This window comes from Hypanus sabinus, chromosome 2, assembly GCF_030144855.1.
Source record: "Hypanus sabinus isolate sHypSab1 chromosome 2, sHypSab1.hap1, whole genome shotgun sequence".
Lineage (NCBI taxonomy): Eukaryota > Metazoa > Chordata > Chondrichthyes > Myliobatiformes > Dasyatidae > Hypanus > Hypanus sabinus.
The window spans coordinates 90707597-90732522 of NC_082707.1; the positions used below are offsets into that span (position 1 = coordinate 90707597).

A 24926-nucleotide genomic window follows, 5' to 3' on the forward strand; every position below is an offset into this window, starting at 1 on the left:
ACTCTCTCCTCCCTCACCCATCGGGCGGAAGATATAAAAGCCTGACAGTATGAACCAGCAGACTCCAAGGATAGCTTTTCTCCTGGTGTTGTCAGACCCCTCGTACACTAAAAGATGAACTGTGGAGCTCTTGATGTCCCATTCTATCTCATCATAGACCTTGCATTTTGTCTGCTGTGCTGCCCCTTTTCTGTAACTGTAACACCTTTTTCTTCTACCTTGATGTAATCAAGTAAGGCCTGAGCTGTGTGGACGGCACACAAAGCAAAGATCTTTTCACTCTGTCTCAATAAATGTGACAATAATAAACCAAATATATTTTAATGATAATAAATTGCTTTTTCAGTTCATGACTGAGAGAATGCTACAATGTTGAAAGTGCTGTCTTTCAGGTGAAATGCACATTTTGCTTCAGATTTCCAGCATCTGCAGATTTTCTTACGTTGAACAAACTGCCTGTTTGTACCAACGGCAGCATTTAAACAACCCATGTTATCATTTCAAAGAAGACTGGGGCTTTCTCCCTGCTTTCCTAACACATTTTAACCCCTCGACCAACATCATCAGTACAGATGAGCACACTGCAGTCCGTAGGGCACCGAAACAGGTGACCATGCTTCCCACGGCACCTCAACAGATCCAAAGGGTGATGCTATGCATTCCAGTTAAGAAAAACATAAAATTGCAGTTGCGTGTTGGGGAGAACATGTGGGGCAAGAAGCTGATGATTTTCTGGCTTCTTCGTACGTTTGAGCCTGTAACACTGGGCAGATCCAGGAACTGCGTGATGGTGCATGACACACACTCTTCTGTAAGCTTTATTGATGGGGTTACGTGGCCGCACCTTGTGTGGACCACTCGTGCACAAGGTGGGCTTCAGAGCAACTTTGGTACCCAGTGTTCTCCCTCCTGATCTTTGACCCCCTGCCAACCCTTGCCCTATCCCTCACGATTCTTTCTGCCTCTTTGCCAGCCCTGATATCATCCAGCACAGCATGTGAAGGGAAGTTCTTTGGATCCCGTTGTGGGTGCCGTGGAACCTGTGTGTTCATGTCAAGAGCAGAATGATCCTTGGCCCACTGCAAAGTCACTGCCTAAATGTACCGTCCTGAGTAGATTCCAACTGCTGAGCAGGAAATCTTAGCACAAGTGTCTACCAAGACAGAAACTGTAAATCTTTAAAGGGAAATTGGATATGAAGGGGAAGGATATCTGAAAAATAAACAACTGCTGAATGAGTAAGGAAATTGGATTAGGACAAAAAAAACTCTACTGTTTGAAGAACTGGGGTTGGCACTTGATCAATGCAGCAGACTTCATGTCAAGTTGCTTGCCTCCATGACTGTGTTACAGTGGGAAATTATCTATGGTATTTCAGCAATTGTGATTTTGCTTGAGATGCTGCCGTCTTGCATCAGGCCATCCAGTTCACCGATGGACATGGGGCTGATGATGCATCCTGCTTCGTGTCAGTGGAACAATGCTCTTTGACGTCCAAGCTGGAAAGTGACCTCCCTGAGCTCTTGCTGCCTGAAAAATTAACAGTTCAATTGTTGATTTCACTCATTCTGAATTCCAGGTCCAAATTTATATACTTGTAGCAAGGTTAATCAAAACTGTTTCTCTGTAGTATAGAGAGACAATAGGTTTCAGTAGGTACATTTAATGTCGGAGAAATAGTAAATCCCGAAATTCTTTTTCTTCGCAAGCATCCATGAAAACAGAAGATTGCCCCAAAGAATGAATGACAGTTAAATGTTAGAACCCCAAATACCCCACCCCCAGCTACCCTCTCCCATGTGTAAGCAGAACCAAAGAGAAGACCCCCTCCTCCCTCACCAGCAAAAAAGCATCGGCACCCTCCACCGAGCACTCAAGTGTGCAGCAAAGCATCAATAAAGACACAGACTTGCAGCACCCCAAAGACTACTCGTTCACCTGGTAATGTGTCCTACCACAGGCTCTCTCTCTCCCTAATAAGGGATAAAAGGGGTGTCCCCGTTTCACAGCGAGAGGGGAGACATAACAAAACAACTCACTGAATGATGGTGTTAAGATTCTGTTGTGTCCCTTTTTTTTTAAGCTTTGTACCCAAAGAATTCGGGTCTCTGAGCATGTAGCCAGCAGCCGGCTTATCGCTTTCGATCTTCTATGTACTCCCGTGACACATCAGGTGCGGCAATGATCTTGAATCCGCCCGGCTCCAGAGCCATAAATGAAGTTTAATAAACCTGAACCCTGAAGTTCACCCTGAAGTTGCACTGGTCTTCCAGGCCGCGTCCTTGGCATAGTGAAAAGCAGCCGGTCACGAGGCCCTGAGAGCAGGTCCCATTTCTGCAACTCCAGCACAGGGTCTTCAAAAGAACCCTGAAAAGGGTAAAAAGAGATATCAAAGATAGGAATAGAGCTGTTCCTGAAGAAGCAAGTGCTGTTAAGCACCATCATCCTAAATCACAACTGTGACTAACCTGGTATTTCTTAATGGTACTGGTCCATGGCATAAAAACTGTTGGGTACCTCTGATCTACGTAGTCTCTAGGTGAAGCATGTGGCATTGTAAAAGTGACGTACTGAACCAATGTCTTGTTTAACTGCATCTTTGAGTTCAGTCAAAAGTCAGGGTTTATTGGTTGTTTGGGAATCTGAAAAGAGTTTAAGTTTTATACTCATCCCTTTTTCTCCAAATACCAGTACCCTCACCATGAAGTTGAGGAATGTGTTAGGTTAATGGCCATGCAAAATCCAAAACTAAACTTTGGCTTGTTAAGCTGGTGGAGCTAGTAGATCTGTTCTCTCACAGCTCTAGGGATTAGGGTTTGATCCTGACCTCCAGTGCTCTTTGTGTTGAGCTCTGTGGAAAGCGAAGCTGTTAATATTACTCTAGGTAGTAGAGGAGGTTGGGGAGGGCAATGGATAGATCAAAGGGAATTTCTCCAATTGAGTAAATTTGTACCTGAATAGATGATTCAACATTACCAAAGCACCATACAGACAAAAGAGCCGAATTGCCTCATTATTTCACACAGTTGAAGAAATTCCTTTTCTTTCACCCATTGCCCTCCCCCATCTCCTCTGCTGCCTACAATAACTGGTTTTGCTGAAAAGTCCCAGAACTGCAACATGGACTATTTCTCTTTCCACAGATACTGCTTGATCTGCCGAACTTTGCCAGCATTTCCCGTTTTGATCAAGAATGCTGGGATTGTCTTCTGATCAAGGAGATTGAAGGTGTTCCAATTGGGATGGGGGGGGGGGGGAGGAGGAAGTTGTCAATGAGGGATTGATTACCAGTGTAGAAGTGTTAGCAGTCAGCATATATAGATTTCAGTTGAATCAACAAACTAACCAGAAAGTTTTATTTTGCATGTATTGCCCAAAAAGTTAGTACAAGTTTTATGATGCAGGAGAATAAAATATTTGGTGATATTCCATTGCCATTGCTTGTAAATCAAGGTCAGATTTAAAGTTAACTGTAATTTCTCTTTGTTGAACCAATTGACACAATAAGTCAATATTGTTCATGCTGCCAGAGTCCACAAGAACTATTCAATTCTGTTCATGTGTTTTTATCCCTTGCACTGAGAAGCAGAAGGAAAGTTCTGCAGTGAGAATGCATTCGTGAAGAAAGAAAGGTGAGAGTCAGTGGAAACAAGAGAGGGAAGAACGAGATGTGGATATGTATAGGAGACTTCAAATTTCAAGGAAATTTATTATCGAAGTACATGTCTGTCACCATATACAACCCTGAAATTCCTTTCCTTGTGGGCATACTCAATAAATCCAATAACCATAATAGAATTACTGAAAGATTGCACCAACAAGATGGACAACCAGTGTGCAAAAGACAACAAATCGTGCAAGTACAAAAAGAAGGAAAAAAGAAATAATAATAAATAAGCAAACAATTATATATTGAGAACATGAGATGAAGAGTCCTTTAAAGTGACTCCAGAGGTCGAGGGAACAGTTCAGTGATGGGGCAAGTGAAGTTGTGTGCAGTTATCCCCTCTGGTTCAGGAGCCTGATGGTCGAGGGGCAATAACTGTGCCTGAACCTGGTGGTGTGAGTCCTGAGGCTCTGTATGTCCTTCCTGATGGGAGCAGCAAGAAAAGAGCATGACCTTGCTGACATTGACAAAGAGGTTGTTGTTAAGGCACCACTCAACCAGATTTTTAATCTCCCTCCTATATACCGATTCATCACCATTTTTGATTTGGTGTATGACAGTGATGTCATCGGCAAACTTCAATATGGCATTGGAGCTGTGCTTAGCTACACAGTCATAAGTAAACAGCAAGTGGAACAAGAGTCTAAGCACACAGTTTTGTGGTGCACCCGTGCTAATGGAGATTGTGGAGGAGATGTTGTTGCCAATCCAAACTGACTGGAGTTTACAGGTATGAAAATCCAGGATCCAAACTGCACAACAATGTATTGAAGCCACGTCTTGAAGCTTATTGATTAGCTTTGAGGGCATGATGGTTTTGAATGCTGAGCTGTAGTCAATAAAGAGCATCTTGATCTATGCATTTTTGCTGTCCAGAAGGTCCAGGGTTGAGTGAAGAGCCAACGTGATGGCTTCTGCTGTGGACCTGTTGCTCTGGTAGGTAAATTGGAGCAGATCTAAGTCGCGTCTCAGACAGGAGTTAATATGTTTCATCACCAACCTCTCAAGCACTTCATCACTGTGGATGTAAGTGCTACGGGGCAATAGTTATTGAGGCAGGTTACCAGGTTCTTCTTGGGTTCCAGTATAATTGAAGCCTACTTGAAGCAGGTAGGTAGTTCAGACCGTCAAAGCGCAAGGTTAAAGATCTCAGTGAACACACCAGCTAGCTGATCAACATGGATCTTTACTATTCGGCCAGGTACTCCATCCTGAAGAACACTCTGGCGATAAATGAGAGAGCTGTAGATTAGAGAATTTAAACTTGCATGCAGACTCTGGCAATGCTGTCTGAAAGTCAATGTAAGTATAACAGATCTGCAGCCTGACAGTATTAGGCATTTTTCCAAAAAGGCACAGGGAGCTTAATTGTGAGTGTCCAATTACCTGCTGTGAATGTCAAATGCACCCAGGTCTGCTTTGCCAGTTCAATGGAAGTCTTTGGAGGTCACAATTTAACTGCTTCCTATAAAATCGTGTGTTAACTTGCTCAGCCAACTTGAGAAATTGCCAAGTCCGTTGGCAAGTCCTTTCCACAAGGTTTTTATGCTGCATTTGCACAGATTTTCAGAGGCTTCTGGCTTTCCAAGCACAAGATGAGTATCTCTAGGTTGATGCCTTGCTCCAACAATGCCTGTTGAGAACACTAGCTCTACAATGAAGCTATTATTTGGGAAAATTATAAGTCCCAAGGTAATGCTTTACATGCCTACAGTATAATGTGCTTGCAGTACTGGTAATGAAAGCCTGACTTGTACGTAATTGAAAGTATTTTGCCTCACTTCTGTTTGCACTGTGTATGTCCTCAATCTTTATTCTGCCCCCTCCCTTCAGAATTACATTTTTTTCATCTTGGATATGAAAGCCATTAATAAAGAATTAGAACAATCTCATGAATCACAAAGCACTGGTTGGACTGTACGTGGAGGATTGTGTGTCGTTTTGGTCACTGGTAGAGTGATGTGGTTTTGCTGGAGTGAGTTCAGGTGAGAATGACCAGCATGTTGCCTGGATTGAGGACTTTAATTTATACTGAGGGATTGGGTAGGCTGGATTTGTTCTTCCTGTTGTCCTGTTGTGAATGGGGCTGTGGAATGATCTGAATATACAATTATGTGAGGCATAAATAGGATAGATAATCATTATCTTTTTCTCATGGTGTGTGTGTGGCATCCGTTAGTCTCGCGAGACCATGGATCTGCACCTGGAAAGTCTTGGAGTATCCTCTCCAGGGCGCAGGCCTGGGCAAGGTTGTATGGAAGACTGGCAGTTGCCCATGCTGCTAGTCTCCCATCTCCACGCCACCGATGTTGTCCATGGGAAGGGCAAGGACCGGTACAGCTTGGCACCAGTGTCATCGCAGGAGTTACCAGAGTGGTTGGAGGCAACGTCGGACTGCTTTAGGGACTCCAGCTCCAGATTTGTCCTCAGGGTTTGCTCCCGAAGCCTTTCCCATGAGTGGGTATGGCCGCAAGGCAGCGGAGGTTTGGAATCAGAGTTTTCCCTCTCATAGATGGACTACCTTCCCTGGTTGACGAGCTCCATCAACCTGAAGCACTGGTTTTAAGGCACCAGGACCCGCCTTCGCCCCTTCTCCTGTCAGTAGAAACAGTTCCGCTGGGCTTAGAGGCTAAGCCACACGAGAAGGCCAGGAGTTGGACTTGGTTGTCAGCGGCTATTTGAGGCGCATGCCGTGAGGAGCTTGTCCCCACTACCAATCCTCGGCTTGACAACCTCATGGTAGTGATATCATAAACAAGAGAGCATAGGCTTAAGATAAGAGGAAGTTTTAAAGGGGATTTGAGGGGAAAATATTTTTTTTTAAAACAAAGTGGTTGATATGTTATGACTTACGACTGTGAGGCTAAGCACAGCTCCAATATCACATTTAAGTTTGCTGACCACTGTCGAATCAAAGGTGGTGATGAATCAGCTTATGAGAGAAAAATTGGAAACCTGGCTGAGCTGTGCCACAACAACAACTTCTCACTCAATGTTAGAAAGATGAGGGAGATGATGATTGACTTCAGGAGGAGGGAACTGGAGATCCATGAGCCAGTCCTCATCAGGGGATCAAAGGTGGAGAGGGTTAGCAACTTTAAATACCCAGATGTTATCATTTCAGTGGACTTATGCAGGACCAAGCAAGTAAGTGCAATTACGAAGAAAGCACAGGAGCACCTCTGCTGAAGTTTGCAAAAATTTGGTATGACATCTAAAACTTTGACAAACTTCTAAAGATGTGTGGTGGAGCAGGTATTGACTGGCTGCATGACAGCCTGGTATGGAAACATCAATGCCATCGAATGGAAAATCCTACAAAAAGTAGTGGATATGACCCAGTCCATCATGGGTAGAGTCCTCCCCACCATTGTACACATCTGTGTAGAGTGCTGTCATGGGAAAGCAGTGTCCATGAGCAAGAACCCCCACCACCCAGATCATGCTCCCTTCTCACTGCTGCCGTCAGGAAGAAGGTACAGGAGCCTCAGGACTCACACCACCAGGTTCAGGCTCTTGAACTAAAGAGGATAACCATTCAACTTCACTCTCTCCATCACTGAACTATTTCCACAAGTTATACTCACTTTCAGGGACTCTTCATCTCATGTTCTCGATACTTGATTCGTGTTTATTTATTATTATATTTCTTTTGTATTTGCAGCTTGTTGTCTTTTGCACATTGGCTGTTCGTCCGTTCTGTTGGCTGCAGTCTTTCATTGATTCTATTATGTTTCTTCGATTTGCAGTGTATGCCTGCAAGTAAGCCAACCTCAGGGTTGTATAAAGTGGCAGATTTAGTTTGATAACAACTTTACTTTGAATTTTGATTTCTGGAACTGACTGCTAGAGCAGGTAGTGTAAACAGTTACAACCACTGAGTTTAAAAGGCATTCAGAGAATCATTTAAGTAGGCAAAATATTAAAGGATACAGTCGTAATTTGAGCAACTGGGATTCAAGTATCTGGGCAAAGAGGCTGGCGTGGATGAAAAGTCCAGTTCTGTGCTATATAACTGTCAAATGGGGAGAAAAATGTACTTGGAGATTTGCACAGGATAAAGGAAAAATAATAATTTTTCTGGACTGGTGGTGCATATAGCAGTGAGCGTGAAGCAGTCTTGGTGAAAGTCGGGATATAGTGTGTGGAATATTGAGTGAGCTCCAGTTTCATGTAGCAGAGAAAATGAAAAACTAGAATATCCCACTCGTTGTGACAGTGGATCCTGCATTGCAGTGGACTGGCAGGCAGCTCATGTGGCCAGTTGGGCTGTTGTCCTTCAGTTAACCCTTGCAGTTTCATAAGTTCCCTTCCCAAGTCCACTCAGAGCACAATGGACAAAGTTAATAGTTACAAAGATGCAGGAGATTCAAAGTATATTTATTATCAAAGCATGCACATGGCATACGTCCCTGAGACGTGTCAGCCTTGAAAGAAAACCATGGAGGCCGTTCAAAAAAAAACTCTCTCTCTCTCTCTCAGACCCTCTCTCTCCCTCTCCCCCTCTCTCCCTCGCGCACGTGCACACACACACACACACACACACACACACACACTCTCTCTCTCTCAAACTCACTCTATAAAACACAAAGGTGCAGGCATATTCAATTCGGCTCCGTGTTTGTTATCTTCAGGCCGTCCTGATTCAAAACCACCCAAGACAGCAAAAAAATAGTGACCAGAAACATATCATAATGTGAACTACAGAGTCTAATCCACAAATGGCATTGATGAAAATTTGCTCAGGGTCCAAATCGTCCGACAGTATTTGGGGAGGGGGTGGGGAAGAGAGAGACCATCGGAATGCAGGGGCATTCCTCTGGGTGCAGCAAGCGAGAAAGGGAGACCGTCACACACAGATATTTTCCTCAGGCAACAGTGAGTGAGGGGGTGGTAGTCGGCATTAGACACACTCACCTTTCGTACTCACCTCGATGCTTTCAGTCTTCCTTGGCACTTGAATCCATGAGATTGGCAAGAAGTGGAGTTGATTATGGTCTCGCGGCCTGTTTCCAGGCCTCTTGGCCTTGAGGCCTCACTCCTCATGGAGCATTCTCAGAGATAACAAAGTGTCCGATCAAACTATCGGGCCAAAAAACACAACACCAAAATGTAGATCACAGGCTCCAACAGAAGCAGAACCACATTTAAAGAACCATAAGAGGTGAAAGAAGTAATCTTGTGAACAAACCTTGGTGGTGTTGCTTGCTGGCACCATCTACTCCCACTAATAATTTCTCCTTCCACAGATGCTGCCTCACTTTCTGAGTGTTTCCAGTGCTTTCTGTTTTGGTAAAGTCATCATATTGATTGCTGTGTTCCTTTATAACATTCACCTCCAAGCTGAAAAGAGAGAGTGCAATAATTCTGCTTTTTCCCCCCACAGAATGTCCGAAGCATGCTCACAATAATGTACTTTCGATGTCTGATCCTTGTAAAGTAGGAAATGTAGCAGCAAATTCATCTGCATTTACTTCTGTTTCCTGCTCCTCTTAATTAATACAAAACTTGCAATTTCCAATTGAATTTCTGTCCTAAATGAGCAAGCTTTAATTTTAAGATGGCATGAATTAGCCCTTGGAGTCCCACATTGAAGTCTGTTGTATGGACTTTGTTTTCTGTTGCTTCTGTTAACTTGAAGGACCTATGATTTTGATAGGATTTGTACTTCTAATATATCACTTGAATTTTTATGATTATAGAATTATTGGTAAGGGAGCAGATAATTTATCAATGAGAATATACATTCATCTGTCAAAGTGAAACATATATTTGCACAAATCAATAAATCACAACTGAGCAAGTTTTTTTAGGCAGAGAGTTGTAGATGTGGGGAATATGTTACCAGGAGCAGAAGTGGAAGCAGACAGTTTGTCCCTGGAATGTAAAAAGATTATTAACATAGGAGGTGCTTTATTATTACATGTGAATATATATGAGATCAACCTTAATCAACGTTAACATTAAAGATCAAATCCTACCATGTAATATACTGTGAGTTTGCTTGTATGGGATTTCTGAAATGACTTTGCTGGAATTGAATTGAGGAGGTGAGGTTGCAGAAACAGATACTATTTTGTCTGTTCAGTTCATCTGACCAGGAATGCATTTCAGTATATCAGCTAAAATAGTCTCTATTCATTCTATAGAATCCTTTAATACTTGAAGCACTTTGATCAGCTCACCCTTCAACCTTTAACCCCTGAGGGAATACCAGCTCAGTTTGTGCAGCCTGTCCCTGTAATTTAACTCTTTAAATACCAGATCATCTGTAGATGTGAACTTCCCACTATTCAGGATACTTACAAAGCCAGATATGTAAAAAAGGGCCCGTAGGATCATTGGGGACCCTAGTCACCCCAAACACAAACTGTTCCAGCTGCTATCATCCGGGAAACGGTACCGCAGCATAAAAGCCAGGACCAACAGGCTCCGGGACAGCTTCTTCCACCAGGCCATCAGACTGATTAATTCATACTGACACAACTGTATTTCTATATTGTATTGACTGTCCTGTTGTACATACTATTTAGTACAAATTGCTATAAATTGCACATTTATAGTAATGTAATGATTTTTACTCATGTATATGAAGGATATAAGTAATAAAGTCAGTTCAATTCAATATTGTTCTTCTCCTTTCTGCAGGCACAGCTTCCAAATCAAACACAATGCAACAATTCACTCAGACTGAGACTCTATACATTCAAATTATCAGTTCCTGCCTTTTAATGCTCAGATTACGGTGGTATTCTATCAGCTGTTTTGATTGCTTTTCCTATCTGCATACCAATTTTCTGTACTTTGATTTGGTGAATCCTCTTGGAAAATGACCTGCTACGTGAATGCTCGTTAGGATAGGATTAGATTAATTTATGGTGCCCACATGAATGAATAACCTGCAGGATCTCAGCTGCAAATATTGAGGTCCCTCTCCCCCAAAGAGGCTATACGACTCACTGAGTTCCTCTATCAGTTTGCTTTCTGCTGCCGTGCCAATATCTGCAGCCTCATTTACTACCCTTTGCTGCCATTTACTATCTGGCATCAGTGATGGCGTAGTCTTGCTTTGTGTTTTCCCATGTGTGAGCCTAGTTAGAGAAAGAAGTAAGTTTGTGACTGTAGGACTTTATTCAACCAAGAGCCCATCCAAATTGGATTCAAGAAGGGAGACAAGGATTCAAGAATGCAAGAAGATTGGAGCAGGTGTAGGCCTCTTGGTCCCTCAAAATGTCCCCACAATTCAATATTGCTATATGGCTGATCTAGCTGTGACCTTATGTCCCCTTCTGTGCCAGTCCATTTCCTGAGCTTTCAAACATTTAAATACCTCTAAATGTGCACTTCTAATAATCCAGCCTCCACCACTTTCTGTGGTAGAAATTTCTTTTCAGAGGGTAAAGAATCTCTGAAGTTTTTATGCACCTCAGTTTGAATTGATCAGCCCCTTATTCTAAAACCATACCCTCTCCAAAAGGTACCTGCTATTTACACTCTCTCTGCAGTTAATATATCTGACGTATATACTTGTTCAAAGCTCATCTATCGTTAATTCTGTCCAGAGAAATAAAGCAGTCAGTCACATTCCACTTATCACCATTCTAAAGTACAGAGTAAGGTTTGTGTGTATACATCGTATGAGTTCACGTATCGAAGTGAAATTCTGAAGGACAAAGCCTACTGTTGCTCTTTACATTTACCATTCAAATAATGTATTTCAGCACAGCAAGATTCCCAATGCTCTCCATGTGTCTTTGGGTACTTCTATGAGAAATACTTCAATATTTTTCTGTCGGGTTTGACCTTCCCTTGTGTGTCTCCCCTACTGACTGGCCTTCCTTATTGTTACAGATGGGGATTTACAGATCTGTATGCACAACGAGCCAACCTGTTGCACAAAGAGAATGGAAGAGAGGTATCAAGTAGTGGTGCGCCGAGAGGTCCTACAGAGCATCCAGTTCCTGAGCTTTGAACTGAAATACAGAATTGAAAAGAATGGCGGGGCTTTCCAAGGTAGGAATATTGCAGCTGATAAGCAGCGGGGTGGGGGGCGGGGTTTCAGTGCAAAGTGGATCATCATTCTACTTCTCTCCTTAAGTGCTTATAAAGCAGCTTTGGGAATTTGTGGTTAAAGTTTGATTTATACAGGTTGTGGTGAAAGTATATCTTTCTGAGTTCTTGGTTTGTTCAAGGGCTGTTATTAAGAAAGCATAGATATAATTTCTGACCGATTTGTCTTTAGCTGAGCTGAGATGTAGTTTAGTATCCATCTGATTTTGTTCTGGGGTCACTTTGGAGAGCCCTACTTTATGGAAACAGCTCTTTTGCCCACTGACTATTAAGCACCCGATCGTATTTTTGGAAGGAAGAGCAGTAGAATGGCCAAAACCATCCGGGATTTTGGTGGCTGAATTACACAGATATCTTTACCACCTCTCAATTATGTAAAACTCTTTTATAGGTTCAAGACTCTCAAAAGTCGCAAGCCGTTTGAACGGAATTAACTATTACCTGGACGGGAGGGGCCCCTTTCAGCAGTGAATGCTCTCAACCCCTGATTAGAGGCTGTGGAGCTGCAGACGTCTGCTGTCTCGTAGGCTGTTGATCTGTTAAGTAGTTTCCTTCCTGCTTGCTTCTTTCCCCACCTCACTGTCAATGTCCCTACTTGCGTGATCACCACCATTTCTGAGCAGTTCCCACGCCCTGGCAATTGCCCTCTGATTGGGTGTCCACAGTGGTCATTTAGACTTGCAACTATCTCTGAAGCTTCATCTCTTATCCGTTTCCATCAGTTCCACCTTCCATCAATGTCCCTCGGCTGATGTTTTCCACGCCACAAGGTTTCTGGCCCCTTTCCCCAGACACCCTGGTTACTAGCCTATCAACACGTGCTAGCACACAGAGGGCCTTTCTTTGAACGTGGTTAAGATACGATGGTGTTTAGCTGAATGTTCAATATGTTTCTCACTGATGACGGACTTCCAGCCTACCAAAGAGAATGGAAGAGAGGAATCAAGTAGTGGTGTGCTGAGAGGTCCTACAGGGGATCCAGAGAATGTCATTGAACCCTGTCCCATGTAATTGACTCAAATAAGGAGGTAATTGTTGAGAGACAGTGAAGAGGAAAGCCACAAAAAAGGGAAAAAAATTCTATTTCAAATGAATGAGCACTCCCTTGACATTATTTTTGAGAGCTGATAGATTTAATAGTTGGCATGTGATAGGTTTGGTTTTTAATGGCTCAGTATCTCTCATCAAATTTTATCCATTCAAAATTTTGAATTCTGGATCATTTAATACTTTTTAGTTGACTCCTTTTATATTCTGGTTTAAAAAATATAAAATAAACATCAGCAATTTGAGTTGAATGCCCTCAGAACTGTGGAGATGTATATTGATTTCTCTTTCCATGCACACACCGTCAATAACTTTACAGTGGCACAGTTTCACCATTCAGGTTCCTGGACCTCGTGGGAGAATCATATCTCCTTCTTTAACATAAAGGCTTGGTAGAGGCTGTAATTCTTGCAGCATTTGGTAAAATTTCATCTTCGCCAGAACATACAGGAACAATTCTACACTTCCTTTATAGAGAATGCCTCACATCACCTATGTCTGGTTTGGTGTCGCGTCCTCTCACAATACACAAAAACTACAGCAAAGCTGTCAGGGCAGCAGCAAAGGTTATAGGCTTCAGTCTACCATCATTGCAGACTTGTACGTTTGCAGGACAAAGAAACGGGCAGGAAAAGCCATTGGGAATAATATCCACCCTGCAAATGGCCTTTTCCAAAATCTCCCTTCTGTCAAGCGCGACAGGACTATTAAAATAAAAAGCTCACTCAATCTTAAAAGTTTCATCCCCCAGGCAGTAAATCTGATCAAACATTCCAGTTAGCACCCTCCCGCTCCCCACTCAACTGCCCTGTATCTATTACCCCCATCACTGCACTGTAAATACTTCATACCACTTTTTCCAATGTTGTTTACATTGTAAATACCTGCTGGTATCTATGTATTTATCCACAGTTTATTCCATATCTGTACTTTAACCTCTAACTTTATATTTTGAATATTTAAATTTTTTTATAATTGTTGAATGTTTTTGTTGCATGGTGCACTACTGCACCACAGCAAATTTCTAATACATGTGAATGTATATGGTGAATAAATTGATCCTTGATCTTTTCAGTCATTATTTAGTTTAGTTCAGTTTCAAGGATTTCTTACGCAGAAGGTAAGTTCTGTTGAGCAGTGTAGATGTAACTGGCAATCAACCAGATGTTGACCCTCAAAGTGGCTTCCACGTTATCTTGGCAACGTACGAGAAGCTTTGCTGCTTTGCAAGTCAGACTGCCCAGTGGGATGGCTGATTAAACAGTGCTGTCCCTGATGAACCCTACCCTTTTGTAACTGATTAGTGTATAAGCTTTGATTATGCAACACCCATTGGCTTTGGAATATTAGTGCCGATTCTGCACCTCCCTGCCAGAGTTATTGGTTTATGGGTGCAAGCCTGTACATTCCTGCCCAAGTATTTTGTATTACAGGAGCAGTGCCAATGCGTTGCGTCCATACACATCTGGGTTCATCCCGAACCCTAAGATGCTCGGTCAGACATGAACAGTTCCTAGCAACACCCACACGGGCTCACACTGTAATGAGCAGAGTCATGATATAAGACAGTTGTAACGAAGCTTTACCAGATTAAAATTGAACTGCCTGAGTGCCGCATTTGATAAGCCACAGAACAGCCAGCAGTAAAGCAGACAGGAAATATATTAAAATTCAGATGTGTGTGTATTTATTTTACAAGCAAGCGCACTATCAAATAGCTGAGAGGCCTGCTGAAGTTGCTTGATTTCACATTCTTTGAATGAAAGTGATCCTCTGTAAGCTCACGCTGCCCACTTCCTTTGGGGCTGTTGCTTTGCACAAATGTGCAGAGATGACATTTGTTTCCTTCACAATGGCTTGAGTTCCACCGGCTGGCTGGTGAGTCCTCATGTGTCTTGTCAGTTATCGGAAACCCAAGAACAAAACTTTGCAGAGCAACAGGAGGGGGAGATGGTTTCTTCCAGCAGGTTGAAGGTTTAACAGGATAAGAGTAGACAGCACGCCTCTGTTTCCACTCCATCCACTTATGTTGCCGATTTCAGGGAGCTGTGGGCTTGTACCCCAAGACCCCTCAGTACATCGATACTCACAAGGATCCTGCCACGAAATGTAAACTTTCCTCTTGCATTTGACCTCCCAAAATCCAGCACCTTACATTTATCCAGAGTAAATTCCATCTGCTTTTTTTTTCTGAACTTTCCAGCTAGTTAAAAGCCCATGGTATCCTTTGATAGTTTTCCTGTTTGATCATAATTTCACCCATGTGACATTGGGTCATAAAGTAATACACCACAAAAAGGATCCTTTAGCCAACTGGTCCATACTGACCACGGCATTATCACTGCTAGCTCCAGTTGCTGACATTCAGCCCAAAACCCTCCATGTACTATCCAATTGCCTCTTAAATGTTGCAACTTTACCTGCCTTGACCATTAGGCTCCTGACCTATTTGAGTCTGCTCCAGTGTTCCATCATGTCTGATTTATTATCCTTTCAACCTCATTCTCCTACCTTCTCCCTATAACCTTTGACACCCTGATTAATCAAGAACTTATCAACCCCCACCTTAAGTATACTCAGTGACTTGGCCTTCAAAACCATCTGTGGCAATGAATTCCAGAGATTCACCACCCTCTCTGGTTAAAGAAATTCCTCTTTATTTCTGTTGCAAATGGACGTCCCTCTATTCGGAGGCTGTGCCCTTTGATTCTATTCCGTCACTGTAGGAAACATACTCTCCATTTCCACCCTGTCTAGGTGTTTTAATATTCGATCAGTTTCAATGAGATTCCCCCTCATTCTTCTAAGCTCCAGCAAATACAAAAACTCCCACCCCCTTCCACTCTCTGCCACCATGATACACGATCATTCAGTATTCTATCTATGGCCTACTGATGGACATTGCAGTTCCTCCAACACCTGACATCTACTCCAATGTAACAATCGAAAAGGCTGGAAGCACTCTGCAGATTGGGCAGCATCCATGGAAGAAGGAACAGTTAATGTTTTGGGTCCTGGATCTTTCCTCAGCTTTGGGGAATAAAGGAAACAGATCAGTTTTCAGCTGCAAAAAGATGGAGGTGGAGGATGAATAGAACAAGTAGAATATCTTTGAAATGGCAAGATAAAATCAGGAGGCAGTAAGGGTTACGATTGGATGAAGCGGATTTGTTTTAGTAATTTGTTGCCAATGGTAAGCTTTGAGACACGCCGAACAGGTTAGAAAATTCAAAAGTAAAAAGAAACAGACTAAGTGATTAGCAGAACTGGTCAACATAGCCAGAAAGTGGTTTATAAGTTTTGATACTGAGTTCTCAAAGCTGCAGAGAGCCTAGATGGAAAATGAGTTGATCTGGAGTTGGACATTGGACATTGAAAGAGTGCAGTGGGTCACAGACAGAGCTAGACGTGGGCTGGGAAATTAAAATGCTCGGAAGCTGGAGGCTCACTGTCACACTATTGTAGATTGATCACAAGTGCTCTGCAAAGTGGTCAACCAATCAGTGTTTTGTTTCTCCAGTGGAAAGGATTGGTTTGAGGAGCACCTGCCTTCTAACATCTGGTCTAGTGGCTCTGCATTGCTTGATCAGAATCAGAATCAGACTTGGGTTAATATCACTGGCATCTGTTGTGAAATTTGTTAACTTAGCAGTGGTAGTGCAATGCAATACATGATAATGTAGCAAAAAGTACAAAGTTTGTATGTAAATCAATTACAGTAAGAATAATATATATATTTATTAGTTAAAATAGTCCAAAAACAGAAATAATAAAAGTGAAGTAGTGTTCAAGGGTTCAATGTTCATCTAGGAATCAGATGGCAGAGGGGAAGAATTTGTTCCTGAATTGCTGAGGGTGTGCCTTAATGATAGATGCTGCCTTTCTGAGGCATCGCTCCTTGGAGATGTCTTGGATACTATGGAGGCTAGTACCCAAACTGGAACTGAATAATTTTACAAATTTCTGTAACTGCTTTCAATCCTGTGCAGTCGTTCCCCCTGCCCCCTCCCCAAACCCATGATATCACAGTGATGTATCCTGTCAGAATCCTCTCCATGGTGCATCTGTAGAAGTTTTCCATTGTCTTGGGTGACAAACCAAATCTCCTCAAACTCTTAACTCTCCTCAGCCATTGTCAGCCATTCCCATTAACAATAAGTATACCATACTGGATACTGTTGATGGGGATGACCTACCAGGAATGAGTTGTAGTGGTCCTGCCTCTGGCACAGAGGTTGAACCCTCAACTAGAAAGGGGAGGAGGGAAGAGAAGAGAGCGATAGTTTTAGGGGACTCTATAGTTAGGGGGGCAGATAGGAGATTTTGTGGGGCAGATCGGGAGTCTCGGATGGTATGTTGCCTCCCTGGTGCCAGGGACCGGGACATCTCAGATCGGGTGCAGGCTATTCTTGAGAGTGAGGGCATGAACCCAGATGTAGTGGTCCATGTAGGGACCAATGATGTAGGTAAGGTGAGTGAGGGGGTCCTGCTTAGAGAGTTCAGGGAGTTAGGAGTGAAGCTGAAAGGCAGGACCTCCAGGGTGACAATCTCGGGATTGCTACCTGTGCCACGTGCGAGTGAGGCGAAGAATAGAATGATTATGCACATTAATACGAGGCTGGGAGCATGGTGCAGGAAGGAAGGGTTCAGGTTTTTGGATAATTGGTCTTTGTTCCAGGGACATTGGGATCTGTTTTGAAGGGATGGTCTACATCTGAACCAGAGGGGTACTAACATTCTTGCAGGAGTATTTGCCAGTGCTGCTCGGGGGGGTTTAAACTAGATGTGCAGGGGGCAGGGATCCAGATCCAGAGGGTTGGTCAGAAGGTGCATGGGGTTAAATGTGTACAAGGTTTGGGTGATCTTGAGAAGGTCATCAAAATTCAGGGTGCAATTTGCCCGATGGAAGTTCAAGGAGCTGGGTTAGGTACAGTAGACAGTGTTTTAAGCAAAGAGAGGAGGAATGGGCTAAGAATTCTATACTTGAATGCGCGTAGTGTCAGAAATAAGACAGATGAGCTTGAAGCTCAGATGAAAATGGGGAACTACGATATTGTTGGGATAATGGAGACATGGCTGCAAGGGGATCAGGCCTGGGAATTGAGTGTACCAGGGTATACGTGCTATCGTAGAGACAGAAATATGGGAAGAGGGGGTGGGGTGACCCTGTTGGTGAGGAATGAGATTCAGTCCTTAGCAAGAGGTGACTTGGGAACAGGGGAAGTAGAGTCTGTGTGGATTGAGCTGAGGAACAGTAAGGGTAAAAAGACCCTAATGGGTGTTGTGTACAGGCCCCCAAACAGTAGCGTGGATATTGGGTACGTTGATTAGGGAGTTAACATTGGCATGTGCTAAAGGTAATGCAGTCGTTATGGGAGATTTCAACATGCAGGTGGACTGGGAGAATCAGGTAGGTGCTGGACCCCAGGATAGGGAGTTTGTGGAGTGTCTAAGGGATGTATTTTTGGAACAGCTTGTGCTTGAGCCAACCAGGAACGAGGCTATTTTGGACCTGGTGATGTGTAATGGACAGGAATTGATAAGTGATCTTGAAGTAAAGGAGCCATTAGGAAGTAGTGATCATAACATGATAAGTTTTTATCTACAATTTGAGAGGGATAGGGGCAGATCAGAGGTGTCAGTGTTGCAATTAAATAAAGGAGACTACGGAGCCATGAGGGATGAGCTGGCCAAAGTTAAATGGGCGGATGCCCTGGCAGGAAAGACAGTGGATCAGCAGTGGCAGATATTCTTGGGCGTAATACAAAAGATGCAAATGCAGTTCATTCCAATGAGAAGGAAGGATTCAAAGAGGGGGAAGGGGCCACAGTGGTTGACAAAAGAAGTCAGAGATTGTATAGCATTAAAGAAAAAGAAGTATGACAAGGCTAAGATGAGTGGGAATACAGATGATTGGGAAAGTTTTAAGGAACAGCAGATCTTAACTAAAAAAGCAATACGGAGAGAAAAAATCAGGTATGAGCTCAGTCTAGCCAGGAATATAAAAGGGGATAGCAAAAGCTTTTTTAGCTATGTGAAGAGAAAGAAGATAGTTAAGAACAATGTTGGCCCCTTGAAGAATGAATTGGGAGAAATTGTTATGGGAAACAGGGAAATGGCAACAGAATTTAATGCATACTTTAGATCTGTCTTCACCAGGGAGGACACAAGCAATCTCCCAGATGTATGGATGGGCCAGGGTCATAAGATATCAGAGGAATTGAGACAGATTGACATTAGGAAAGAAACTGTGATGAGTAGACTGGTAGGACTGAAGGCTAATAAATCCCCGGGTCCAGATGGTCTGCATCCGAGGGTTCTAAAAGAGGTGGCTCAGGAAATTGCGGATGCATTGGTAATCATTTTCCTATGTTCCTTAGATTCAGGATCAGTTCCTGAAGATTGGAGAGTGGCTAATGTTGTCCCACTTTTCAAGAAGGGAGGGAAGGAGAAAACGGAGAACTATCGCCCTGTTAGCCTAACATCAGTCGTGGGGAAGATGCTTGAGTCCATTATTAAGGACGAAATAGTGGCACATCCAGATGGCAGAAATAGGATTAGGCCGAGCCAGCATGGATTTACCAAGGGCAAATCATGCTTGACTAATCTGTTGGAGTTTTTTGAGGGTGTAACAAGGATGTTAGATGAGGGTAAGCCAGTGGATGTTGTGTACCTAGATTTTCAGAAGGCATTCGATAAGGTGCCACATAGGAGATTGGTGAGTAAAATCAGAGCTCATGGCATTGGGGGCAGGGTTTCAACATGGATAGAAAACTGGTTGGCAGATAGAAAGCAAAGGGTAGCAGTGAATGGGTGTTTCTCAGACTGGCTGGAGGTGACTAGTGGGGTACCACAGGGCTCTGTATTGGGACCACAGCTCTTCACGATTTATGTCAATGATTTAGATGAGGGCATTGAAAACTATATCAGCAAGTTGGCTGACAATACTAAACTGGGTGGCAGTGTGACATGCGAAGAGGAAGTTAGGAGAATACAGGGAGACTTGGATAGGCTGAGTGAGTGGGCAGATACTTGGCAGATGTCATTCAATGTGAATAAATGTGAAGTTATCTACTTTGGAAGCTGGAACAAGAGGGCAGAGTATTGTCTGAACGGTGTCGAGTTAGGTAAGGGAGAAATGCAAAGAGACCTAGGAGTCCTAGTTCACCAGTCAATGAAGGTGAATGAGCAAGTGCAACAGGCAGTGAAGAGGGCAAATGGAATGTTGGCCTTTGTTACAGGGGGAATTGAATACAAGAGCAAGGATGTTCTTTTGCATTTGTACAGGGCCCTGGTGAGACCACACCTGGAATATTGTGTACAGTTTTGGTCTCCAGGTTTAAGGAAGGACATTCTGGCAATTGAGGAAGTGCAGCGTAGATTCACTAGGTTGATTCCTGGGATGGCAGGGCTGTCTTACGCAGAGAGATTGGAGAGATTGGGCTTGTACACGCTGGAATTGAGGAGATTGAGAGGGGATCTGATTGAAACGTTTAAGATAATTAAAGGATTTGATAGGATTGAGGCAGGAAATATGTTCCAGATGTTGGGAGAGTCCAGTACCAGAGGGCATGGATTGAGAATAAGAGGTCAGTTATTTAAAACAGAGTTGAGGAAGAGCTTCTTCTCCCAGAGAGTTGTGGAGGTGTGGAATGCACTGCCTCAGAAGACGGTGGAGGCCAATTCTCTGGATGCTTTCAAGAAGGAGCTGGATAGATATCTGATGGATAGGGGAATCAAGGGATATGGGGACAAGGCAGGGACTGGGTATTGATAGTGAATGATCAGCCATAATCTCAGAATGGCGGTGCAGACTCGAGGGGCCGAATGGTCTACTTCTGCACCTATTGTCTATTGTCTATGGTCTTGCCTTCTTTATAGCTGCATTGAAATATTGGGACTAGGTTAGATCCTTGGAGATCTTGACATTGAAATTGCTCACTCTCTCCAGTTCTGATCCCTCTGAGGATTTTTCATGGCCTTACACTTTCTGAAGCCCACAATCAGCTCTTTGGTCTTACTGATGTTGAGTGCAAGGTTGCAGCTGTAACACCATTCAACTAGCTGGTCTATCTTGCTCCTGTATGCCCTTTTGTCTCCATTTGATGTTCAGCCAACAATGGTTGTATCATCAGCAAATTTATAGATGGCATTTGAGCTATGCCTAGCCACACAGCCATGAGTATATGGAGCGAGTAGACCAACTGGTTAAGTACACACCCCTGAGATGCACCAGTGTTGATCCCTGACACTCTGATGCTTATATATCTGATGTAGTCAGAACATAGCCATGTCTTCTCATTCTTTTTCTATTTCCACCTCACTGTTCTCTGTATAAGTCTTCTTCTGGGGTCTTTTCACTTGCATAATCTTTTGGCTATCTATCTACCAATGTTTCCATTCATTCTCTCTTGCTCTTCTCTCTTGCTCTTCTTTCTTGCACTTATCTGTTTATTCTGTAGTTTGTCTCTCTCATGTCATTATGCCTCGGCCTTCTTTCTTTCCCACATTGTTTCTCTTTCACACTTTTCTCCCATCCCTCTTACACATTTACAAATGATACCCATGTAGAATCTGTCCTTCTGTGAAGGAAGCAGCGTTGTAACATTGTCTTGTGTGTTCTTTCTTGTTTGTGACCATGAATCATTGAAAAGGGCTGGCTGCTGGCATCATTATTTATATTTTTATAGTTACAGTGTATTGATGTCACTGAGTCCAAGTATATCTGGAACCAAACTAAAACAGAAAATGCTGGAATCACGCAGCTGATCAGGCAGCATCTGTGGGAAGAGGAATGGCTAACAATATCAGGAAAATGAGCGTTATTGGAAATGGTAACTCTGTTTTTCATTCCACTGAGACTGCCTCATGCGTTGGGTGTTTTTGGCATTCTCTGTTTTTTTTTTACAGAATTCCAAATCTACAGTCTTTGCAATAGGTCATAATTTTGGAGCAGTTTTTGTTGACTCAGTGTAAGGTTCAACAGTTCCATTTAATAGCAGAGAATGTATACAGTGTACAACCTGAAATTCTTACACTTCACAAACATCCATCAAACAGAAGAAAACCCTCAAATAATGAATGACAGAAAACAACGAGAACCCTGAAGGCCCCACCCCCTCACATGCACAAGCAGCACCAAAATACGAATCAATCCAGCAGAAAGCATCAGTGCCCAGCACTCTCCGAGCAAGTAATAGCAAAGCCCCCGAATGTACATCTGGGCAGAGAGCTCGTTTATTTCTAGACCCTTAGTGATACTCTGCATAGGATTAAAGTATCTAAGATGCCAAAATGCATTTGTTACCATTAAATGATCAACTGGAGTTCAGTTAACTATATTGTAAATACAGTCCAAACAAAACTGTAGAACTTTTTTATTACTTTGCACATTGGTGAGTGTTTTGATAACCCATAGCAGCTCAGAGAGAAAAAAAATGACACTGTTGACCAATTCTTTGTTTTGCAGAGAATGCGTTCTGTCAGCAGAAGATGCTGTGACTTTTTTTTTCTGTTGTCTGTCACTTTAATTCCCTATCCCACTCCCACTTAAAACAAGAAGTCGTTTATTGTCATGTGCACAAATATTTGTACATATTGGTGCAAGGAATATCTTAACTGCAGCAGCATCACAGGCACGAGCATTAGAGAGAGAACTTTCAACAAGAAAGACAACATAAATTTGTATAAAAATAAAATTAGACCAAAACAAATCCACTGCAGTGCAAAGTGGTCAAAATAGTCATAGTGTTGTTATTTGAGGCAGTGATATGCGCGGTTGGTTCTAGAACTGAATGGTTGAAGGGAAATAAGTAAGGTCTTTAAGATTAACTTTATCTGTCACATGTACATCCAAACATCAAACATACAGTGAAAGATGTCATTCGTGTCAATGACCAACACAATTCAAGCATGTGCAGGAGCAGTACGCAAGTGTCTCCATGCTTTCAGTGTCAACACAGCATGCCTGTTACTTCCTAACCCTAACCAATAAGTCTTTGGAATGTGGAAATAAGCCCATGTGGTCACAGGGAGAACATACAAACTTCTCTCAGACAGGTGGGGGAGTTGAACGCCAAATGCATTACGCTATCCACCACTCTGAACTTCAGGCTTCTATACCTCCTGTCCCATGGTAACTGTGGGAGGACGACACAATCTCTCATTCTTTCGCTTCTTGCGCTGTAATAACAAGACCCAATACAAGCCTGAGAAAAGACATCTTGGCTTCTATCTGGATCCACTTTGGACATGATATTAATTTCTTCAACTTTGGGTAATTTGTTTTCTCAGCTTGTATGAAATTTGGTGAGTTCTGTTAAAAGGCATACTGTGATCTGGCTTAGTTTTTCTGTCTTCATTAGTACAATTTGACATGCAAGACATGTCCCACAGCCCTCTTATATCCAATGTATTATCACCTTTTAACTGGCCCTAATAACTCATTTGAGGGCAACTATGACATAGTTGACAAAGAGTTTCAGAGATGCTTATCTGTCCCTCCCCTCATCCTCTTTGCCACTGAAACATAACTTGACTTTTACTCTTGTGCCGGTTTGATAGGACATTTGGCCAAAGTGCAGGGTGAACATAGCCCCGTCCACCAGTCAATATATTATTTAAAGATACAGGACAGGCCCTTCTGGCCCATCAAGCTGCACTGCCCAGCAAACCACCTAAAATAGAATAAATGTCAGTGACACACCAGTGGAATAATTGCCTGCATTGAACTGACTTGCTCAGGTTAAGTCTGTGGGAGAAATCAGCAGGTGCTAAGTGCAAGTCTAAATTTCAATGTGTCCTTTTGCATCTGCTCTGTGCCTGACCTGTGCTGGACCTGCCCAGGGAGTTTTTGTTGGGATGTCTTGCAGGAGTTCTGCATTGAACCTGCACTGCCAGTGCTGGAGTGCCTGAGTTTTTCCTCTGTATTTAACCTGTGACATGCCTGCCCTGGATCTAGACAGAGTAAGCAAAGCTTTTCTCAGTTACTCACTTCAGATTTCAAACATGGAGAGGACAGTTTTGTTCTGCCTTTTCATTAGCAGTTACTCTATTCTAACACAGAACATTACTAAAATGAGGGTAGAATCAGAACTGTTTGAATGTTGCATGTTATATTTCTGTCTGCTAAAAGCTTGCACTACTTTTCTACTTCAAACATGCTGACAACAGTCTCAGGCTACAATACATTTAACAAACTTTCACCGACTGTTTTACCAAGATGCTGCAATTAGACAGCATTTATATAGTTCCTTCCACCTTGTGCATTGTAGTCATTGTGTCAGAAACTGAACAGCAACTTGGTCTCTTTTTTAAAAAATTGGACATTGGCAGGAACTTCCTTGTTCTTTTGTGTGTGTCTTATCTATATCCATTGAAAGGGCGGACAGACGAGGCCACACTTTAGTGAAAATTCCCACAGCATCATCTCCAGAGATCAGCTTCAGTCCAAAACTAGTTATCTCTATTCCCTTGTAACAGAGGTTAGTTGAGTGCTAAAGATAAAATTTTAACAAGATAAGCAACATTTACTTTGTGAGGTGAAGGACCATTAATTTGTCCAGATAATTTTTCCAAACACTCTGTGTGGGGGACGATTTGAAGTCCGGAATGTGCTGCCCGAGTGTGTGATGGAGGCTGGTATTCAATAGTTCCATTTCATTATCAGAGAATGCATACAATATACAATCTGAAATTCACACTCTCCACAAACATCCTCAAAACAGAAGAAAAACTGCAAAGAATGTATGTCAGAAAATTCTCATAACAGTTAAGTATCTAGGCAAGTGCTTGGGATTAGTATAGATACAGAAATAAAATGGTGGCTGCGGGGTCTGTCTCTGTACATTATGATGTTGACGCTATAGGACTCTGACTCAAACAGGAGGTGAACAAATTTATAAATCCTTTCTGTTGGTATAATTTTGTTTCCTCAGACTATTTCACTGGCATCAGCAGTAAGTTACAACAGACAACAATATTTATTTGGAATTATTGCTTTCCTAGAATTAGTTTTCTGTTTATGATAGACCTCTTGAAGCTGAAGACAAATATAATTTCAGGTGACCTGTATCACATAGGAATTTAGAGAAACAGGAAATTAACTTTTATTAAATATAATGTGTTTAATTCCATAATGGTG

The 24926-nt window shown here is 42.6% G+C and overlaps 1 protein-coding gene across 2 annotated transcripts in view; it reads left to right on the plus strand.

Moving 5' to 3' along the window:
* LOC132381136 (glypican-5-like) overlaps positions 1-24926 on the plus strand; it is a 627941-nt gene that overhangs the window by 45976 nt on the left and 557039 nt on the right. For both annotated transcript variants that reach the window (XM_059950406.1, XM_059950415.1), the window contains exon 2: positions 11519-11680. In XM_059950406.1, the coding sequence (XP_059806389.1) occupies positions 11519-11680 (162 nt within the window). The remainder of the gene's footprint in view (positions 1-11518; positions 11681-24926) is intronic.